A 15,114-nucleotide genomic window follows, 5' to 3' on the forward strand; every position below is an offset into this window, starting at 1 on the left:
CAAGTGAAACTAGACAAGAATAAATTGGTAAACGTTTGAGAATAAGTTCAATAACAAAGGAGAGTAAATCAAGCTCTTTTCACCACACCAATTTCAAACAAAATAACCAAAAAGCATGTCCTCACTTCATGAAAACTAGGGCTGTAGGTAGGTTAAAATCAATTTGGTTAAGCTCGAATTTTGTTCAATTTAATTATCAAATAGGCCGTTTGTGAATACAAAATTAAATGCGATTGTTAAATGATAATTATTGGTATGCAACTCATTTGCCTAAGATAATATATATTATTGATAGATAAAAGATGTGTTATATTATACATGTATAAGGTTTACTATAAAACAAAGTACATACATATGATTTATTATAAAAACAAATCACATATTATACCAGTTCAAACTTTTTATATAACCATCTTAAGTATAAGGCTATGTTTGGATGTTGAGTTGAGTTAAATTGTGAATAACAGTATTTTGTAAATCCCATTAAAATGAGTTTAACTTTTTTAAGTTGGAATAAATTTAATTTTATAGGTTGAAATATATAATGCAAACTGTTGAGATGAATGTAACTTTTTTACATGAATTTGAAAAAATAGTAGATTCTATCAATAATTAGTTTGAAATGAGTTGAGTTTGATTTAACAATTAAATACAACCTAAATGTTAATTTTATAAGTATCTATACTTATTTAAAATTATATAAAGAAAAAAAAAAACAACGGAGCACTCGACACAAGTTTGGATATTTTGAGTTGAACTAAAGTTTATTTTCAGTGTAATTGAACCAAACTTGTCTACCCATAACTCGATCAATCTATGCAAATTTAGTTGCAATTTAGATATATAGTGAGATGAGATGAGATAATTTTAATTTTAGTTGAAGAAAATATTATTAAAATATTATTTTTTAATATTAATATTATTTTAAAATTTAAAAAAGTTAAACTAGTTATTATATTTTGTGCGAAAATTTAAAAAAATTATAATGATAAGATAAAATATTTTTACTATTCAAATAAGGCCTTATAGTTTCAAATAAAAATCAAATTAACATAATTGCTCTCTACATATAAACTAAAAAGTAATGCTATATACAATTATGAAATATACAAACGTCCCGTAATCGTTTTAAAAAATAGTAAAATTCAAGATTAAAAAGTTATTTTTTTCACTTAAATTTCGTATTAATTGTTATTATTTTTTAAACTACACAACACTTACTTAACTACGATTACAAATATCATTTCTCTTACTAATATATAAATGCAAAAACTATGAGTTAGATCAAATATCTATTGAGTTTTATTCTCGAACAAAGTCACGTACGGATGATAATAATTGAGTGGTTAAGATCCGTCTAGGTAATAATAACAAAAGCGAGTGATATTGGTGAAAATATAATATTAATGGCCCCAGCTCCAAGGATTAGCTGGCTGGCATCTTTTGCTCCTCTTATCTTTTTGTTTTTTATTTTGTTTAAAAAAATATATATTTTTATATTTTATGATTCAGTAAATTAAATTAAATTATCTGGATTCTAAAATTATTTTAGTATATATTATTGCTATTCAATGCGGGGTGTAACACCAATAATTTTTTCAAAAATTTTATGTGAAGTTATTTTTATGTATTGTTTTATACATTCAACTTATGTAATTGATTATGTATTAAAAAAATTGATACAACAAATTATATCAATAAATTGTATAAAAAAATACATAAAAATGATTATATATAATATTATTCGAAGTTCATCCATCCCAATATTACTGCAATCCAAGCATGCTTAAATGCAGAGTTATAATGATAATTTATACATTAGTATTGGTATGACTGCGTTTAGGTACTGAAGTGATATTAGATATTATGTAAATAATAAAAAAAATTAGTAAAAAAATAATGATGAAATATTAAATAATAGTACAAACTAATTAAAAAATAGATAAAAAATAATGATAAAATAATAAATAATAGTAAAATATGCTGAAAATACTCCGCCACCCAAACTAGTTTAACCTAACTATCGGATGTATCTTCCACTAAGATTACCATAGATTATTTTTTAATATTAAAGATGACTATTGTGAACATTATAGGCGTTGTTGAAAATTATCTCAACATGTGTAAATATTAAAAAACAACGTTAGATTCTCATTAAAATACTCGAAGTTTATTTCCTTTCATTTTAAATCATAGAGTTGGAACATAAAGCCTAGTAACCTTACTCGTTCCATTCAACTAAGATTGTTTCTTGCTTTGTTATAAGCAATGAAGAGTGTTTTCTATTTAACAATAAAAGGGTATGTAATGAAACTTGGGAAGAACTATTCTTTCCTTATAGTTTCACTTAAAGTTTGTATGCCAAAAGCAATATAGCCGTTGTCAAAGTTAAAGTCAAAGGTAAGGAATCATGTGATGAGACAAATAAACTCAACACATATCGAACATTTTTATTTTTTTTTATTATCAATTTTGACCATTAAAGTTCATTTGGAATTCACCATTTTGAAGGAAAATAACAAATGGAAATTAAGGATCAAAAGTCCTAATGATGGGTTCTTCCTCAAATGAAAATGAGAAATACTTTAATAATAAAGAGGTTAAATAAAAATAATTTCATAAATTGATACAGTTCGTCAGATTGTAAAATTATTTTTATTATAAAATAGATATAATATTTTAAATAAAGTCACGTCAGTTTGTAAGATTATTTTATGTAATTTCTTTATAGATGTAGAAGTATTATTGAATTTTCATATTCAAATTAAATTTCAAGAGAAATGATATTTTTTAAAATTTTAGTTATAATTTTTCATGAAAATTAAATATTAAAAAAGGCCATTGGAAGTGTTTTATGTCCCTATAATTTGTTAAAAAATATAAAAAAATATAAAAAAGGAAAGAAGGAAAAGAAAAAGAAAAAGAAAAAGAAATAGTTAGCGATAGGAACAGATTTTGAGATCTTTTATGGACATTCCCAGAGCCAAAAGCATAAGTTTGCTTAGTTACATTACAAAACAATTGGTACAGACAAAACTGCCTCTCTCTTTCAAAGGCACTTTCGTAGATTCAAGCTACAAACAAGGGTATAAAAGTCATTTGTTATAGCTCCAACGAGATTCTGACGGAATCCGTTTGTCCTCACGTGCTCTGTCGTCTACCGCACGCACGGAAAGCCCCTGTTTTGTCCCTCCGTTCCCGAAAACATTGAGAAAAAGAAAAGAAAAACGTTTATTTATCTGAAATCTATTTATTGCGTCATAAATCATATATAAATAGAAAAACCCCAAAATGGGGGGGGGGGGAAATCACAGAAAAAAAAAATATAGTTTAGATAGGTGGGTCCCGCGCCACAGTTCTCTTTCGGCCGCTTACTTTGTCGTCTCTCTCGTCCGCATTGCCAACGTCGTACGTTAGCATTTGTCTTTACATGTTTGCTAACATGCGCCTCTATTCTTATCATTCAATGCTCCTCCCCCGCCCCCCCTCCCTTTTCTCTCTCTCTCTCTCTCTCTCTCCTCTCTCTCTCTGTTTTATTGCACTGAGATTTAACATTATCTTAAGAGTGGGGGAGAAAGGACAGAGATTAGGGGCTGTTTGCTTTGGCATAATGAATTTGTAGAAACAGGAAGAGGTAGTAGAAAATAGAAATAAGATCAAGGAAGAGCTGGTAGAAATAAGATCAAGGGCTTGTGTGGTTTGCTTCTTGTGTTTGGTTTTGAACATGTGAGGAGGGCTCGTGAAAGTGGGTATTCTCTGTTTCTCCGGAAGGATCTTTAGTTGGAGTGTTTCGTTGCGGTTTTTCTGTTGAAACTTTTCTCTGAAGGACCGGCTGTGATGGCTGCGAGTAATGAAGTCAACCTCAACGAGTCCAAGGTTATTATCTGGATTGCTTCAACTTTTTGTTTGTCTTTCATTTTCTTGATGACTATGAGTTCAAATATGCAAGCTTTTGATGGGTTTGTTACTTATTTTGGTTCTCGTGGGTATTTTGCTTCTAGAATAGAGAAGTTGTTTTCGGAACTTTTATTTCTGTCTATTTTTTCTCTTTGCTTGCTATTTTTAGTTTGGGACTGGGGAAGTTGAAATAAGAAATTTTATTTTTACTTTTTATTTTTTATCGATGCTTGGAGATATGGTTTCTGAGGTTGTGGTTTTGCTCTTGAAAGTTAGATTTTACCCCCTGATTTTGGTCTTGCTGAGGGACAAATGTTTATGGAGCTTTGATATTAAATAAAAGGTATTTTTTTTTTCCACTTTGATTTGTACTTTCTTTTTTACATGGTTGTCACGGGTTTGTGATAATATTTTTAAGAAGTATAGCTTTTTGTTTTGTTGATTCAGTTTTCTTTTTGGAGTTTTGGGTTTTCAGGAGAATATGAAGAACAAGTTGTCAGGGTGATTTCTTGCTTATTTTTGGTGTTGAGCTTATGCTTTGTTCGGGAAAGTTGAGCATTAGCCAATATTTTTTTGCGGAATATGATTTTGATTTGAAGATGTATGGAAGTGGTTTCTTGCTTTTGTGTTTTCTAGGGCTTTCCTACTCCTGTTATTCCTGATTTCAGAATCAATTGCATATAGTTTCCGAAAAAGAGGGTGAGGAGTCTGTTGCACGTACCACTGCCACTCTTGGCAGACGGATCCTCCCTTTAATGATTAAGTTGACAAGGAAATGTTTCAGTTAGGTGTCTTTACTTTTTTTGTCATGTGAATATCTTATGCTGAATTGTGACATTCTGTTTTTCCTTTTTCTACTTCATTTTGTGCAAAGATGGTTGTACCTCTGAACACATGGGTCCTCATCTCCAATTTCAAGTTGGCTTACAATCTTCTTCGTCGCCCTGATGGTACATTCGACCGGCACTTAGCAGAGTTCCTTGATAGGAAAGTACCAGCTAATACAAAGCCGGTTCTGGGAGTTTTCTCATTTGATGTAATCATTGACCGTAGTACCAGCCTCCTTAGCCGGATCTATCGATCTGCTGATGGGGAACAGCCTCAATTAAACATTGCTGATCTTGAAAAGCCTGTGACTGCTGAGGTTGTCCCGGTCATAATCTTTTTTCATGGTGGAAGCTTTGCTCACTCCTCTGCAAACAGTGCTATATATGACACGCTATGTCGCCGACTAGTGGCCATTTGTAAGGTTGTTGTGGTCTCTGTGAATTATCGCCGTGCACCCGAGAACAGGTACCCATGTGCTTATGATGATGGTTGGGCTGCTCTTAACTGGGTTAATTCCAGTTCATGGCTTCAAAGTAAGGACTCGAAGGTTCATATATACTTGGCCGGGGATAGTTCTGGAGGTAACATTGTACATCATGTTGCTTTAAGAGCAGTAGAGTCAGGCATTGAAGTTTTGGGCAATATACTGCTCAACCCTATGTTTGGTGGGCAAGAGAGAACTGAATCTGAGAAGCGACTAGATGGAAAATACTTTGTTACTATCCAAGACCGAGACTGGTATTGGAGAGCATTCCTACCTGAAGGGGAAGATAGAGACCATCCAGCTTGTAACCCATTCGGTCCCAAGGGTAATTTCCTTGAAGGAATTAAGTTCCCCAAGAGCCTTGTCGTGGTGGCTAGTTTGGACCTTATTCAGGACCGGCAGTTGGCTTATGTCAAGGGGCTCGAGAAGGCTGGCCAAAAGGTGAAACTTCTATATCTGGAGCAGGCAACAATTGGCTTTTACTTGTTGCCTAACAACAATCACTTCTATACTGTCATGGATGAGATAAGTAACTTTGTGGGTTCTGACTGTTAATAGACTTAACTTTTACCTACAGGCAGTTATTCACAACAACTGTTTGACATTCCTGTTGGTATTTAAGAGGTTGCGTGCAGTATATAAGATTGTGTAGAAATACTACTTACTGTTTTATTCATCATGGCGTCGCTACCATTCTGCTTCTTGGGGTCTGGTTGCTCTTTTTGGTATAAGGGTGGCTGGGCTTGATTGTTGGGTGCAGAAGGTATGGTTCAGCATGTAGCTGGACCAAAACTGTTTTTGTGGTGGAAATCCTGTTGTCTGGAAAACAGTGGAATTGGTTTGAAGAAGTTTTTATGTCGGCAGGAGCCACCTGACTTAGTTTAGCAGACATCAAATTTAAGATTACCCATTCTGCCTTCCAGCAAGGAAAGGGAGGAAGATGAGAGTGTTGCGGTAACATTTGGTGGCTGATCAATCGGGATCAGGCATTGTTAGTGTTATATAAATATATATATATATATATATATCTAATTCTATAACGTGGATGCAAAATGTCCATTGTATTGTAATCCTGTATGTACGTACACGTGTTCTAGCTTTAATATAGAGTGTTTGCTTATTTGCTTTTTCTTTTTTAATTTTTTAATTTTTAATTTTAATTTTTATTTTCTTCTCCCCGTTTCATTTCAGGGTTGTCTCCTATGTTTTGTTGTTTGACAGTGTACTTGGCAATTGTAAATAGAATGCTTTTAGAAACGTTGAGTTGAGTTGAGAAGAAAGTTAAAAATTGAATAAAATATTGTTAGAATATTATTCTTTAATGATTTTATTATTTTGAGATTTGAAAAAGTTGAATTATTTATTATATTTTATGTTAGAATTTGAGAAAGTTGTAATGATTAGATTAGATGAGTTGAAGATGAATTTGGGAACCAAACTGGCCAGCTGATTTAGGGTTGCCTTCCCATGTGAGAGGAGGTGCTCTCTGCTTGCTGCTGTCGTTGAGTGGAACTCAATGTTGTGTTTCCAATGAGGTTGATGAGGCTTGACTCAGTGGTAGTGGCGTTGCACGGCTGAAGTAGGTCATCTGATGGTAGGGGGTTGCAGATTCAGAGGCAGGGGCTGAGAGATCTAGGTGGCGTGCAAGGTTGAGAGAGTTAATAACTTTGGCCATGGGGTTGATAATGTTAGACCGGTATGGGGGGTTCTTCTAAGCTCTTTTGCACGGGAAGGATGATTTTATGGTTGTGTTTCCGATTACTGTTTTGGCAGGTAGGATGCAAGTTTTGGAGATTACTTTTCAGGGACGTATCCTAATCAAAGTTTTCTGAAATATTCCCTATACATTTCTGGAATAAAATGGCTCATTCCTCATTTTGCATTGAGTGGCAGATATATATGTCAATTCCCGAGCTAGTAGGTTTTACTACAAACATAAGAATCTCCTCTTGGATTGTCGAACTTGGTTTGCAAATTTCATCACCTCGTACGCCAACCCAAGTTGGTTGATTTGGTTTCTGCTATTTCTGAAGCTTGACTTGTTTGGTAACAAGTCAAATCACACCTAATTGCTAACGTTGTAGTGTTCAGGGATTCAAATATTCACTTCACGTACAAATCCTTCATAAAGAATCTGAAAGGGTACATCACTACTGATTATACTAATGAATGATTGGATGCAAACTAAGCTCGTCTGGTCCATTTTCGGCACTGACCCAGATTGATTTAACATTGTTAATTCCTTAATTCCTTTTCAAAATGAGTAATTAAGAGCTTGTGATGCCAGATAAATACAAAAGTAGGAGGACTCTGCCTTGAAGGGAAAATACTACAAAATAATTGGGGGTTGGGATTTGGATGTTCCCAAGGGACCACGAGAGGACTAACTCTTTTTAATGTCTTTGGGATTTGCTTTCACAATGATAGAAGAATATTGGTGTATTGGTAACGAACAGCTAAGCTTTTGAAAGAGACATGCAGCCCTATTTAATGAACTTTTGAAGGCTCCTGGAGGTTGAAGTATGCTTTTAGAGTCGTATATTTTGTTTTGTTTGGGATAAGTTTTTATTGTTCGTTTATGCTCACTTTACTGTAATTAACATAGATAAATTTTATGAGTGTTATTATGTACAGTTTTTTTTACATATTTTTTAATTTTACAAACCCGAGTTGTTTCTGGTCATTTGAAACTAAACTCATCTTAAACAATTTTAGAAATCTAGTCTATACTGAAAGATAAATACATAAAATAAGTCTCATTTATAACTTTCTGAATAATTTTTTTGAATAATATTAAATGTTCAATATATATTAGAGGATCCATTTTATATGTCTATTTCTGTTTCACTCTAAGTCTGGATAAAAATTATAGGAGATCCAGAATTCCAAGCTTTACAATCCTCATTTTCATTTATAGCATTCATTATTTCTTTATATCTTGTAACTTTCCAAATTACTAAAAAAAAAAAAAAAAAAAAAAAAAAATCTTATGGTAATGAATTTGAGCCCTGAAACGCCGAACAGAAATCGGATGGAACATAAATGTAAGGGGAACAATAGCTGCATTTTTCTAAATGGAAAATACAGCACACATTATTTTCTGATTTAATTGCATTTCAACTTTCTTGGTGATGGATCTGTTTGCACAGCTGTCAATACTAAATGTGTCTGTGGCCTGCCTATGCCATCAATTTTTTCTTGTATTTCAATCTTTGATTTAAGAGTAGTGCTAGATTCAATTTTAGATGGGTAAATTCTCGCACTTTCTTTAAAAAACGGTAGGGCCCAATATTGAAAAAATAATTTTTTCATACAAATCTGTGACTTTAAGAATGATCCAAGACCTAGAAGGCTAGAAAGACGAAAAGATACAAATTGAAGTGTCGTCTTGCCATCTATCTTCTTCTCATCCTGTTCATCTTCTTCCTTCTTCTCAACTTAAAAGGGAGGGGTATAAGAGAGTCGTTCATTGAAAAGGCTGTTTAAACATCATATTTACTTTTATGGTTGCAGCCTTAATCAAAATACATAATCCTCATAGATTTGATAAGATCAGAAGCACCATTAATCCTCATGTAGTTTAACTCAATCTTAGAACCAAGATTAACATTTGAATGACAACAAAAAAAGGCACAGCCACTTTTGTCTCACCTAGCAATATGAATGCATATGCAACGGATCTTACAACAGAGGTATTGCTGAAATTATGTTCAGAAGCTGGCTCTGCTTATGCACCTCTGCTGCTGTAATCTACAGGTTCTACAATAGCTGCCACCTCCTGAATTATCACGACATCCTAATAAAGCCCTAAACCTCCAAAAGAACATGAAGAGGCTACCAGGAACTATTCTAAGCTAACATCAACAGAAGCAGACATGAAACAACCTACCCAACTCCAATCTAATTGGTAAAAAGTTTAGCTAAATGAAAAAGAAAAACTCTGTTCAATCCAATCATCCATAGGTAGACAAACCCCATAACGTATGAGTAATTATAAGGTAGTCCAGAAATTATGAACATATAATACTCACATCCTATCATACAATGTCACATAATTCAGAATTGACGGTTATGCAAACAATTGTACATGTACTTTGCTATATTGTGATAGCGTTATACTTAGGTTATTGTAAATGATATCTAACCAATTTTATCATTGAAGCTTTGAAGAACAATCTGATTCAAAAGACACATATTGCACGGCATTTCAGTGGCATAAGATAATGCATAGCCTCTATAATCCATATGAAGGAATATTTTACACTGGCATGGGACAAAGTCAAAGCATGCATTTGCTACTCCAGTTTTTCTTCTGGATATTTTTCTCAACAATCGAGGAGCATAAGAGCTGTTAAGAATAATAAACAAACTAACCTCAAAAGAAAACAAAATAGCAAGAACATATGCAAACATCATAATTAAGTAGCGAGTGGACAGATAGAGATTGTTACACGTTACGAAAAAAGCAGCTAAATAGACTTACCGAGATAGTATTTCAGTAGTTTTTTTTATAGCTAAAAATAGTTGTACACATTAAAAGAGTGCTTCAGTAGCATTGAGAGAAAATATTATTTCCTGAAGTCACCCGCAAAGTAGCAAAACGGAATTAGTTTTCTAGTCAATTGGAACTTGATCAATTGATCCTAGAAGGAAAGGCAACTTGCTCAAATAACAGAAGAGCACCTCAGCGACCTCTAGCAACGTAAGCAACGGACGCTGCAGCAAAAATTGTTGTTGCAGAAGAAACAACAGTCCAGAAACTCTTCTTCCTTTGTTCCTCAACCACGGAGTTCTGTAGAAACTCAAGCTGTTTCCTCATATCCTCCACTGTCTTCTCCTTGTTTCTGAAAGCACTCTTGATGGCATCCAACTCCACCACATATGCCTGAATCTCTTCCTCTATATTCTGCTCATTGATAACTACTTCTTTCTTACCATCCATATCATCTTGAGACTGACACACCGATGCCGCAGTGTTCTTCACCATGCTCAACACCCGATTTGTATTAATGCCTGCCGATTCCGTTTTAGCCATCAATTCATCAATTCCTCGTTGGGCCTCGACAAGGTTCTTCTGTACCAAATCCTTTTCCTTCACCAAAACTTCCAGAGTGTTCTCCATCGCCTTATTTCTCTCCATCAGATTCTCGTTTTCCCTCCTCATCCGGCCCAGCTCTTCCACGGCTTCTTGAATCCCCCTTTCCTTCTCTGAAACCAAAGCCTCCATTTTTTTCACTTTCTTGTTCTCCTCATAGAAACCCTTCTGCATCTCGTCCCTCTCAAGCGTAACTCGATCAAAAGCATCCCTATATTGAGTAACTTCAGACATTAATTGCTTGTTCTTCTCTTCTTCATGTCTACAGGACTCTCGCAATGTAGATATAACATTCCTTTGTCTGCCATCCTCTTCGTTCAGCTCAACAATCTCACTTTCTCGTTTCAGCTTCAATTCCACGATCTCATTTCTCTCTCGAATCAGTTCCTGAATCCTGTGCTGCCTAATCTCTGATTCCTTGGTAGTAGCATCCAAGACCATCTGAACAGAACCATTTTCTTCTTTCAAATTCTCAATCTTTTGTTCCGTCTTCCTCTTCTCTTCCACCAAGACATTAATCTCCAGATTCATCTCCTTTTCCTTATCCATAGCCTCAGCAATTTTCTTTTCAAACTCAAAAACTTTCAAGCGCAAAACTTCCTCATACTGCCTCAAATTCATAACAATCTCATTCAATTCCCTCACTTTTTTCTCCAATTCACCAATGTTCAGTTCTTGCACACTTCTCTCCCTCTCAACCTCACCCTTCTCCCTCAAAACCCTCTCAATATCACTCCTCAACCTCTCGATAACCCTTATCGACTCGTCCAAATTCCATTCAACCGATTCTTTTTCCCTCTTCAAGCCCTTGACCACACTTTCCATCTCCAACTTTTCCTTCAATAACCCTTCACATTCCATTTGCAGTTTTTTAATCTCACCTAAAGTTGTCCTCTCTTTTCTCTCCATCTCCACTACTTTTTCTCTCAACCCATTAGCCTCCTTAGCAACGTCATCAATCTCCGTCTTAAGCAAATCCCTCTCCAAGCACACCCGACTCAGCCCATCTCTCTCATTTTCGAGATTAGCTTTCAGCTCATTGACCTCTTTCTTCAAAAATCCAATCTCGGCCTCTCTTTCAAGCTTCATTTCATCAATCTCTGCCTTCTCTCTCACCAACCCGTAAAACCCAGCGCCCAATTCACCAATCTGGGTCTCCATAAAAGCACAAATCACACTCCTCTCCAACTCCAACCCAAAACCCTCCTCACTGGCCCGAGTCAACTCGGTCTCCAGGACATTCCTTTCCTCCCCAGACCGAGCCAACTCGACCTGCAAGGTCTCCTTGGCTTGTTCCAAGGACTCGACTTGTTGTCTCCGCTCAAAAGTTTCCTTGAGAAGCAGAGAGTTGAGGGCCTTGAGGCTCTGCAGCTTCTCTGCAGAGTCATGCATTGGTTTGGCTTGGTTATTGTGGCTTTGGCTTCCGTCTAGGGATTGAGGGGCTTCTTCTACGTGGTCTTTAGCTTGGGGAGCAACTTTCTTTTTAGCCATTTTTTGTTTCTTGAGGCTGTTATGAAAGGAGTATGAGATTGGTGATTCAAGGGTTAGGGTTTTGTCAATTCTTTCAGGGTGGAGAAGTGAAGAGTGAGATGGCTGTATATATTATATTATCATCAAGGGAAAAGGGCGGTATGGGGGGGACTGTTTCGAGGATTCAAACTTTGGGGCCCAGCTTTTGAGGATTTGTGGGAATTTGAAGTGGGTATTTTTTGGTAGCTGAAAAGCTATGGTTGGGCTACATGGCATTGCATGAATGTTGTTGGGCCATTCTTCATGGCTTTAGGTACCAGATGGGTGGATCATCTGGGGGCTCGAGCCTCTGAATGTAATGTGATAATATAAACCAAGCATTTCGAGTAAAATTTTTGAACTGATGAAATTGTGACGGTTTGGTACATAAAACTGCAAAACGAATTGGAGGGATAAATCTAAAAGGCAAGATGATCAAAGACTGAAGAAATGGAAGAAAGAGAGACTGTAACTGTGCCCATCTTAATCTGTATGCCTGTTAGTCTTGTCTATATGTCTTGCTCACTCGCTATATATGCACAGAATGTTCTGATTACAAGCACATATATCTGTTTTTGGTTAAAGTTCAACTCTGATGGGCCAAGTCCAGGAAATCTCAAAGCACAAATGTGAGGTTGTCTATGAACAATATGGATCTCTAGCTAGCTAGCATGTAGTCTATACATTGAATAATTTTTTTTAGGGAGTAAAAGGTACAAATAAATGAGAGTGCAATGAAGGAGAGATGTGAGAGAGTGGATTAAGATAAGAAAAGGACAAAACACAACAACAAGGGGTTAGAAAATTATCCTCTTTTGTTTTTTTATTTTTTAATGAATATGTTTAAGCTAATAATACAAAAGAAAGCACAAAATTTAGAACAGTACAGATTGGCCCTTAGACATAGTAGCAGCACAGACTGGCCCCCCGTATAATGCCATGATCCCACATGTAAAGTAGTAGTCAAGCTGTAAAGGCATGGCATATATACCCATCTAAGCATCCCCATCCGGTTTTACTTCCCCATTCCTATAATTTAACTTAAATACTCATTTTCTCAAATTTATCCCTAAAATTTGTTTATCTTCTAAAAACCTCCTACATCCCATTTCCCATCCCTATCTCTATTCTTTTAAATAATATTTCTCTATTTTTTTTTATTACTTTTTTCTCTATCTTCCATTTACAATCTTAACTACTAACTGTTTTGTCTTATTATCTTTTTTTTTTTTTTAAATATCACTTTCTACTAAATATTTATTAGAGATTAAGACTATCCAATACAGTTTTTTTTTTTAAATTGAAATTCGTAGGAATAAAATAAAATGTTTTTATTAATTAGTGCATTTTCTAACGTGATGACAAATTTAATTAGATCCGGACTCAATATCTCTAATGAAAAACCGAAAGTCACGTATTGATGATAAAATTTTTTAATTGGATGCAACGGTAATATTTCAGCAACTTTTCTTCAACGGTAATATTTTCTGTCTTAACTACGAACGGTAATATTTTTTGTTTTTATTTTTTTTTCCAACGGTAATATTTTTTGTTTTTTCTCCAACGGTAATATTTTTTATTTTTTCTTCAACGGTAAATTTTTTAATCTTTTCTCCAACGGTAACTTTTTTTGTCTTCTCTTAAACGGTAACATTTTTACTCCTATGTCAAACGATAGCAGTAATTCCTCTATAAATATGCAAACTCAAGCCTCATTTCCTCTATACAAACCAAACTTCTATTGCATCCTTTCGTCTCCTACTCCTTTCATCATATGGCTCGTACTTTCTTTCGCAAATTATTGACATACGTATCATCTGAAGATGATAGCGATGTTCAAAACATGGAGGCGGATGGTCAGTCATCGAGAAGAAAGTACGTGAAGACGTGATCATGTTCAGGGACACGAGCGTCTATTTCGTGATTATTTTGCTGAAAATCCAGTATATCCCTCGAATCTATTTCGAAGGAGATTTCGGATGAGTCGTCCCCTATTTCTTCGTATTCTAAATGAAGTAGAGTCTTACGACTCGTAATTCGTCCAGAGAAGAGATAATGCCGGCCGACTCGGTTTATCTTGTATGCAAAAAATCACCGCAGCACTTAGAATGCTGGCGTATGGGGTTACTGGAGATTTTATGGATGAATATATACGTATTGGTGAAAGCACCGCAATGGAGAGTCTAAAAAAATTTTCTGAGACAGTAGTAACTGTTTTCTCAGAAGAATATCTAAGGTCTCCAACTGCTAATGATATAGCCCGATTGGAAAGGTATAAGTGCAAAAATAAATACCAGAAAACCACGGCCCCAACCCATCAGATATATAAGTCCAAAAATCAATCCCTACAGACTTCACACCTAAATGAGATACCAAGGAAACTTAATGGTAATATTGCACATGTTATTGGCATAACAAACACCACACCTATCAATATAGGATGCAGAGAACCACAAAATTCAGTAGAATTTAACTCAAATTTTGGAAGATTTCTCAGCTTGCCAAACATAATTTTCAGTTTATACAACTACATAACCAAATATGTTCCACATAGAAAGCCACAAATGAAATCAGCACTTCCCAAATTCTGGCATGGTAATCGAAACAACACTCCCAAAGTCTCAAAAATCTGTCCAGTGATTATCAGAGCAACAAGGATATCAAACACCATCCGAATAACCCAAACAGAGCAACAATAATTCTCATTTTCAGACCCAGTTATTTTGCTCAACAAATCTAGTATTTTGAGCAAGAAAAGATTACTAAATACATAAAAAAAAATCTGCATAGAAGAACATACATAACCACAAAGTTTCAGATCCAAACAATATCAATTTCGGCCCTTCAACAGATATCAGTGGAGTTATCAAATCTCAGAGAAATGGTAATCGAAACAACAAATTCTCAGCAACCCAATTTCTCCAACCATTTTCAGCGCCTATTTTGAGCAAGAATAGCTAGGATTTTCAGATCATACATACAAAAATCTAGAGGTTTAAGTAAAATTAGATCACGGTAAATCACTGCAACCATGATTAAACCGAGATGGGGGATTTTGTTTTTGAGATAGAGAAGCTCGGTGGCTAGCCATGAAGGATGCCCGGTTCACAAAGTCCAGCCATGGAAGGTGCCGAAACATAGAAAGAGATAGGCCAATAGGTGAGAAACCAGCCATGGAGGAAAGCGAAAGTTTAGAGATTACCCACATTCGGTGCAAGCTTCGTCTGATTGCGAGGGAGGAGTCGAGGAGGTGATTTCGCACGGCCACCCAACTGTCCAGAGAAGAGAAACGCGGGACCAA

At 35.2% G+C, this 15,114-nt stretch overlaps 2 protein-coding genes across 2 annotated transcripts; one reads left to right on the forward strand and one right to left on the reverse strand.

The window, feature by feature from the left end:
* Nucleotides 1–3,486: 3,486 nt before the first annotated feature.
* Nucleotides 3,487–6,329, forward strand: LOC122316466 (gibberellin receptor GID1C-like). Its single transcript, XM_043132996.1, has 2 exons — nucleotides 3,487–3,876; nucleotides 4,772–6,329. The coding sequence occupies exons 1-2, from the start codon at nucleotides 3,838–3,840 to the stop codon at nucleotides 5,762–5,764; spliced, it is 1,032 nt and encodes a 343-aa protein (XP_042988930.1). The 5' UTR covers nucleotides 3,487–3,837; the 3' UTR covers nucleotides 5,765–6,329.
* A 3,564-nt stretch (nucleotides 6,330–9,893) lies between these two features.
* On the reverse strand, nucleotides 9,894–11,795 carry LOC122315417 (paramyosin-like). Its single transcript, XM_043131291.1, has 2 exons — nucleotides 10,812–11,795; nucleotides 9,894–10,745 (listed from the first exon to the last, which is right to left on the reverse strand). The coding sequence occupies exons 1-2, from the start codon at nucleotides 11,793–11,795 to the stop codon at nucleotides 9,894–9,896; spliced, it is 1,836 nt and encodes a 611-aa protein (XP_042987225.1).
* Nucleotides 11,796–15,114: the final 3,319 nt, after the last annotated feature.

The sequence above is a fragment of the Carya illinoinensis genome, chromosome 7 (genome assembly GCF_018687715.1).
Source record: "Carya illinoinensis cultivar Pawnee chromosome 7, C.illinoinensisPawnee_v1, whole genome shotgun sequence".
In the NCBI taxonomy this organism is placed as follows: domain Eukaryota; kingdom Viridiplantae; phylum Streptophyta; class Magnoliopsida; order Fagales; family Juglandaceae; genus Carya; species Carya illinoinensis.

Bases quoted from the DNA above. Each gene is read 5' to 3' on its own strand.
- LOC122316466 (XM_043132996.1), top strand. From the start codon at position 3,838: ATGGCTGCGAGTAATGAAGTCAACCTCAACGAGTCCAAG. The intron at 3,877-4,771 runs GTTATTATCTGG...TTTTGTGCAAAG, and splicing joins TCAACCTCAACGAGTCCAAG to ATGGTTGTACCTCTGAACAC.
- LOC122315417 (XM_043131291.1), bottom strand. From the start codon at position 11,795: ATGGCTAAAAAGAAAGTTGCTCCCCAAGCTAAAGACCACGTAGAAGAA. The intron at 10,746-10,811 runs GTGGAAGAGAAG...GGTTCTGTTCAG, and splicing joins ATCTGGAGATTAATGTCTTG to ATGGTCTTGGATGCTACTAC.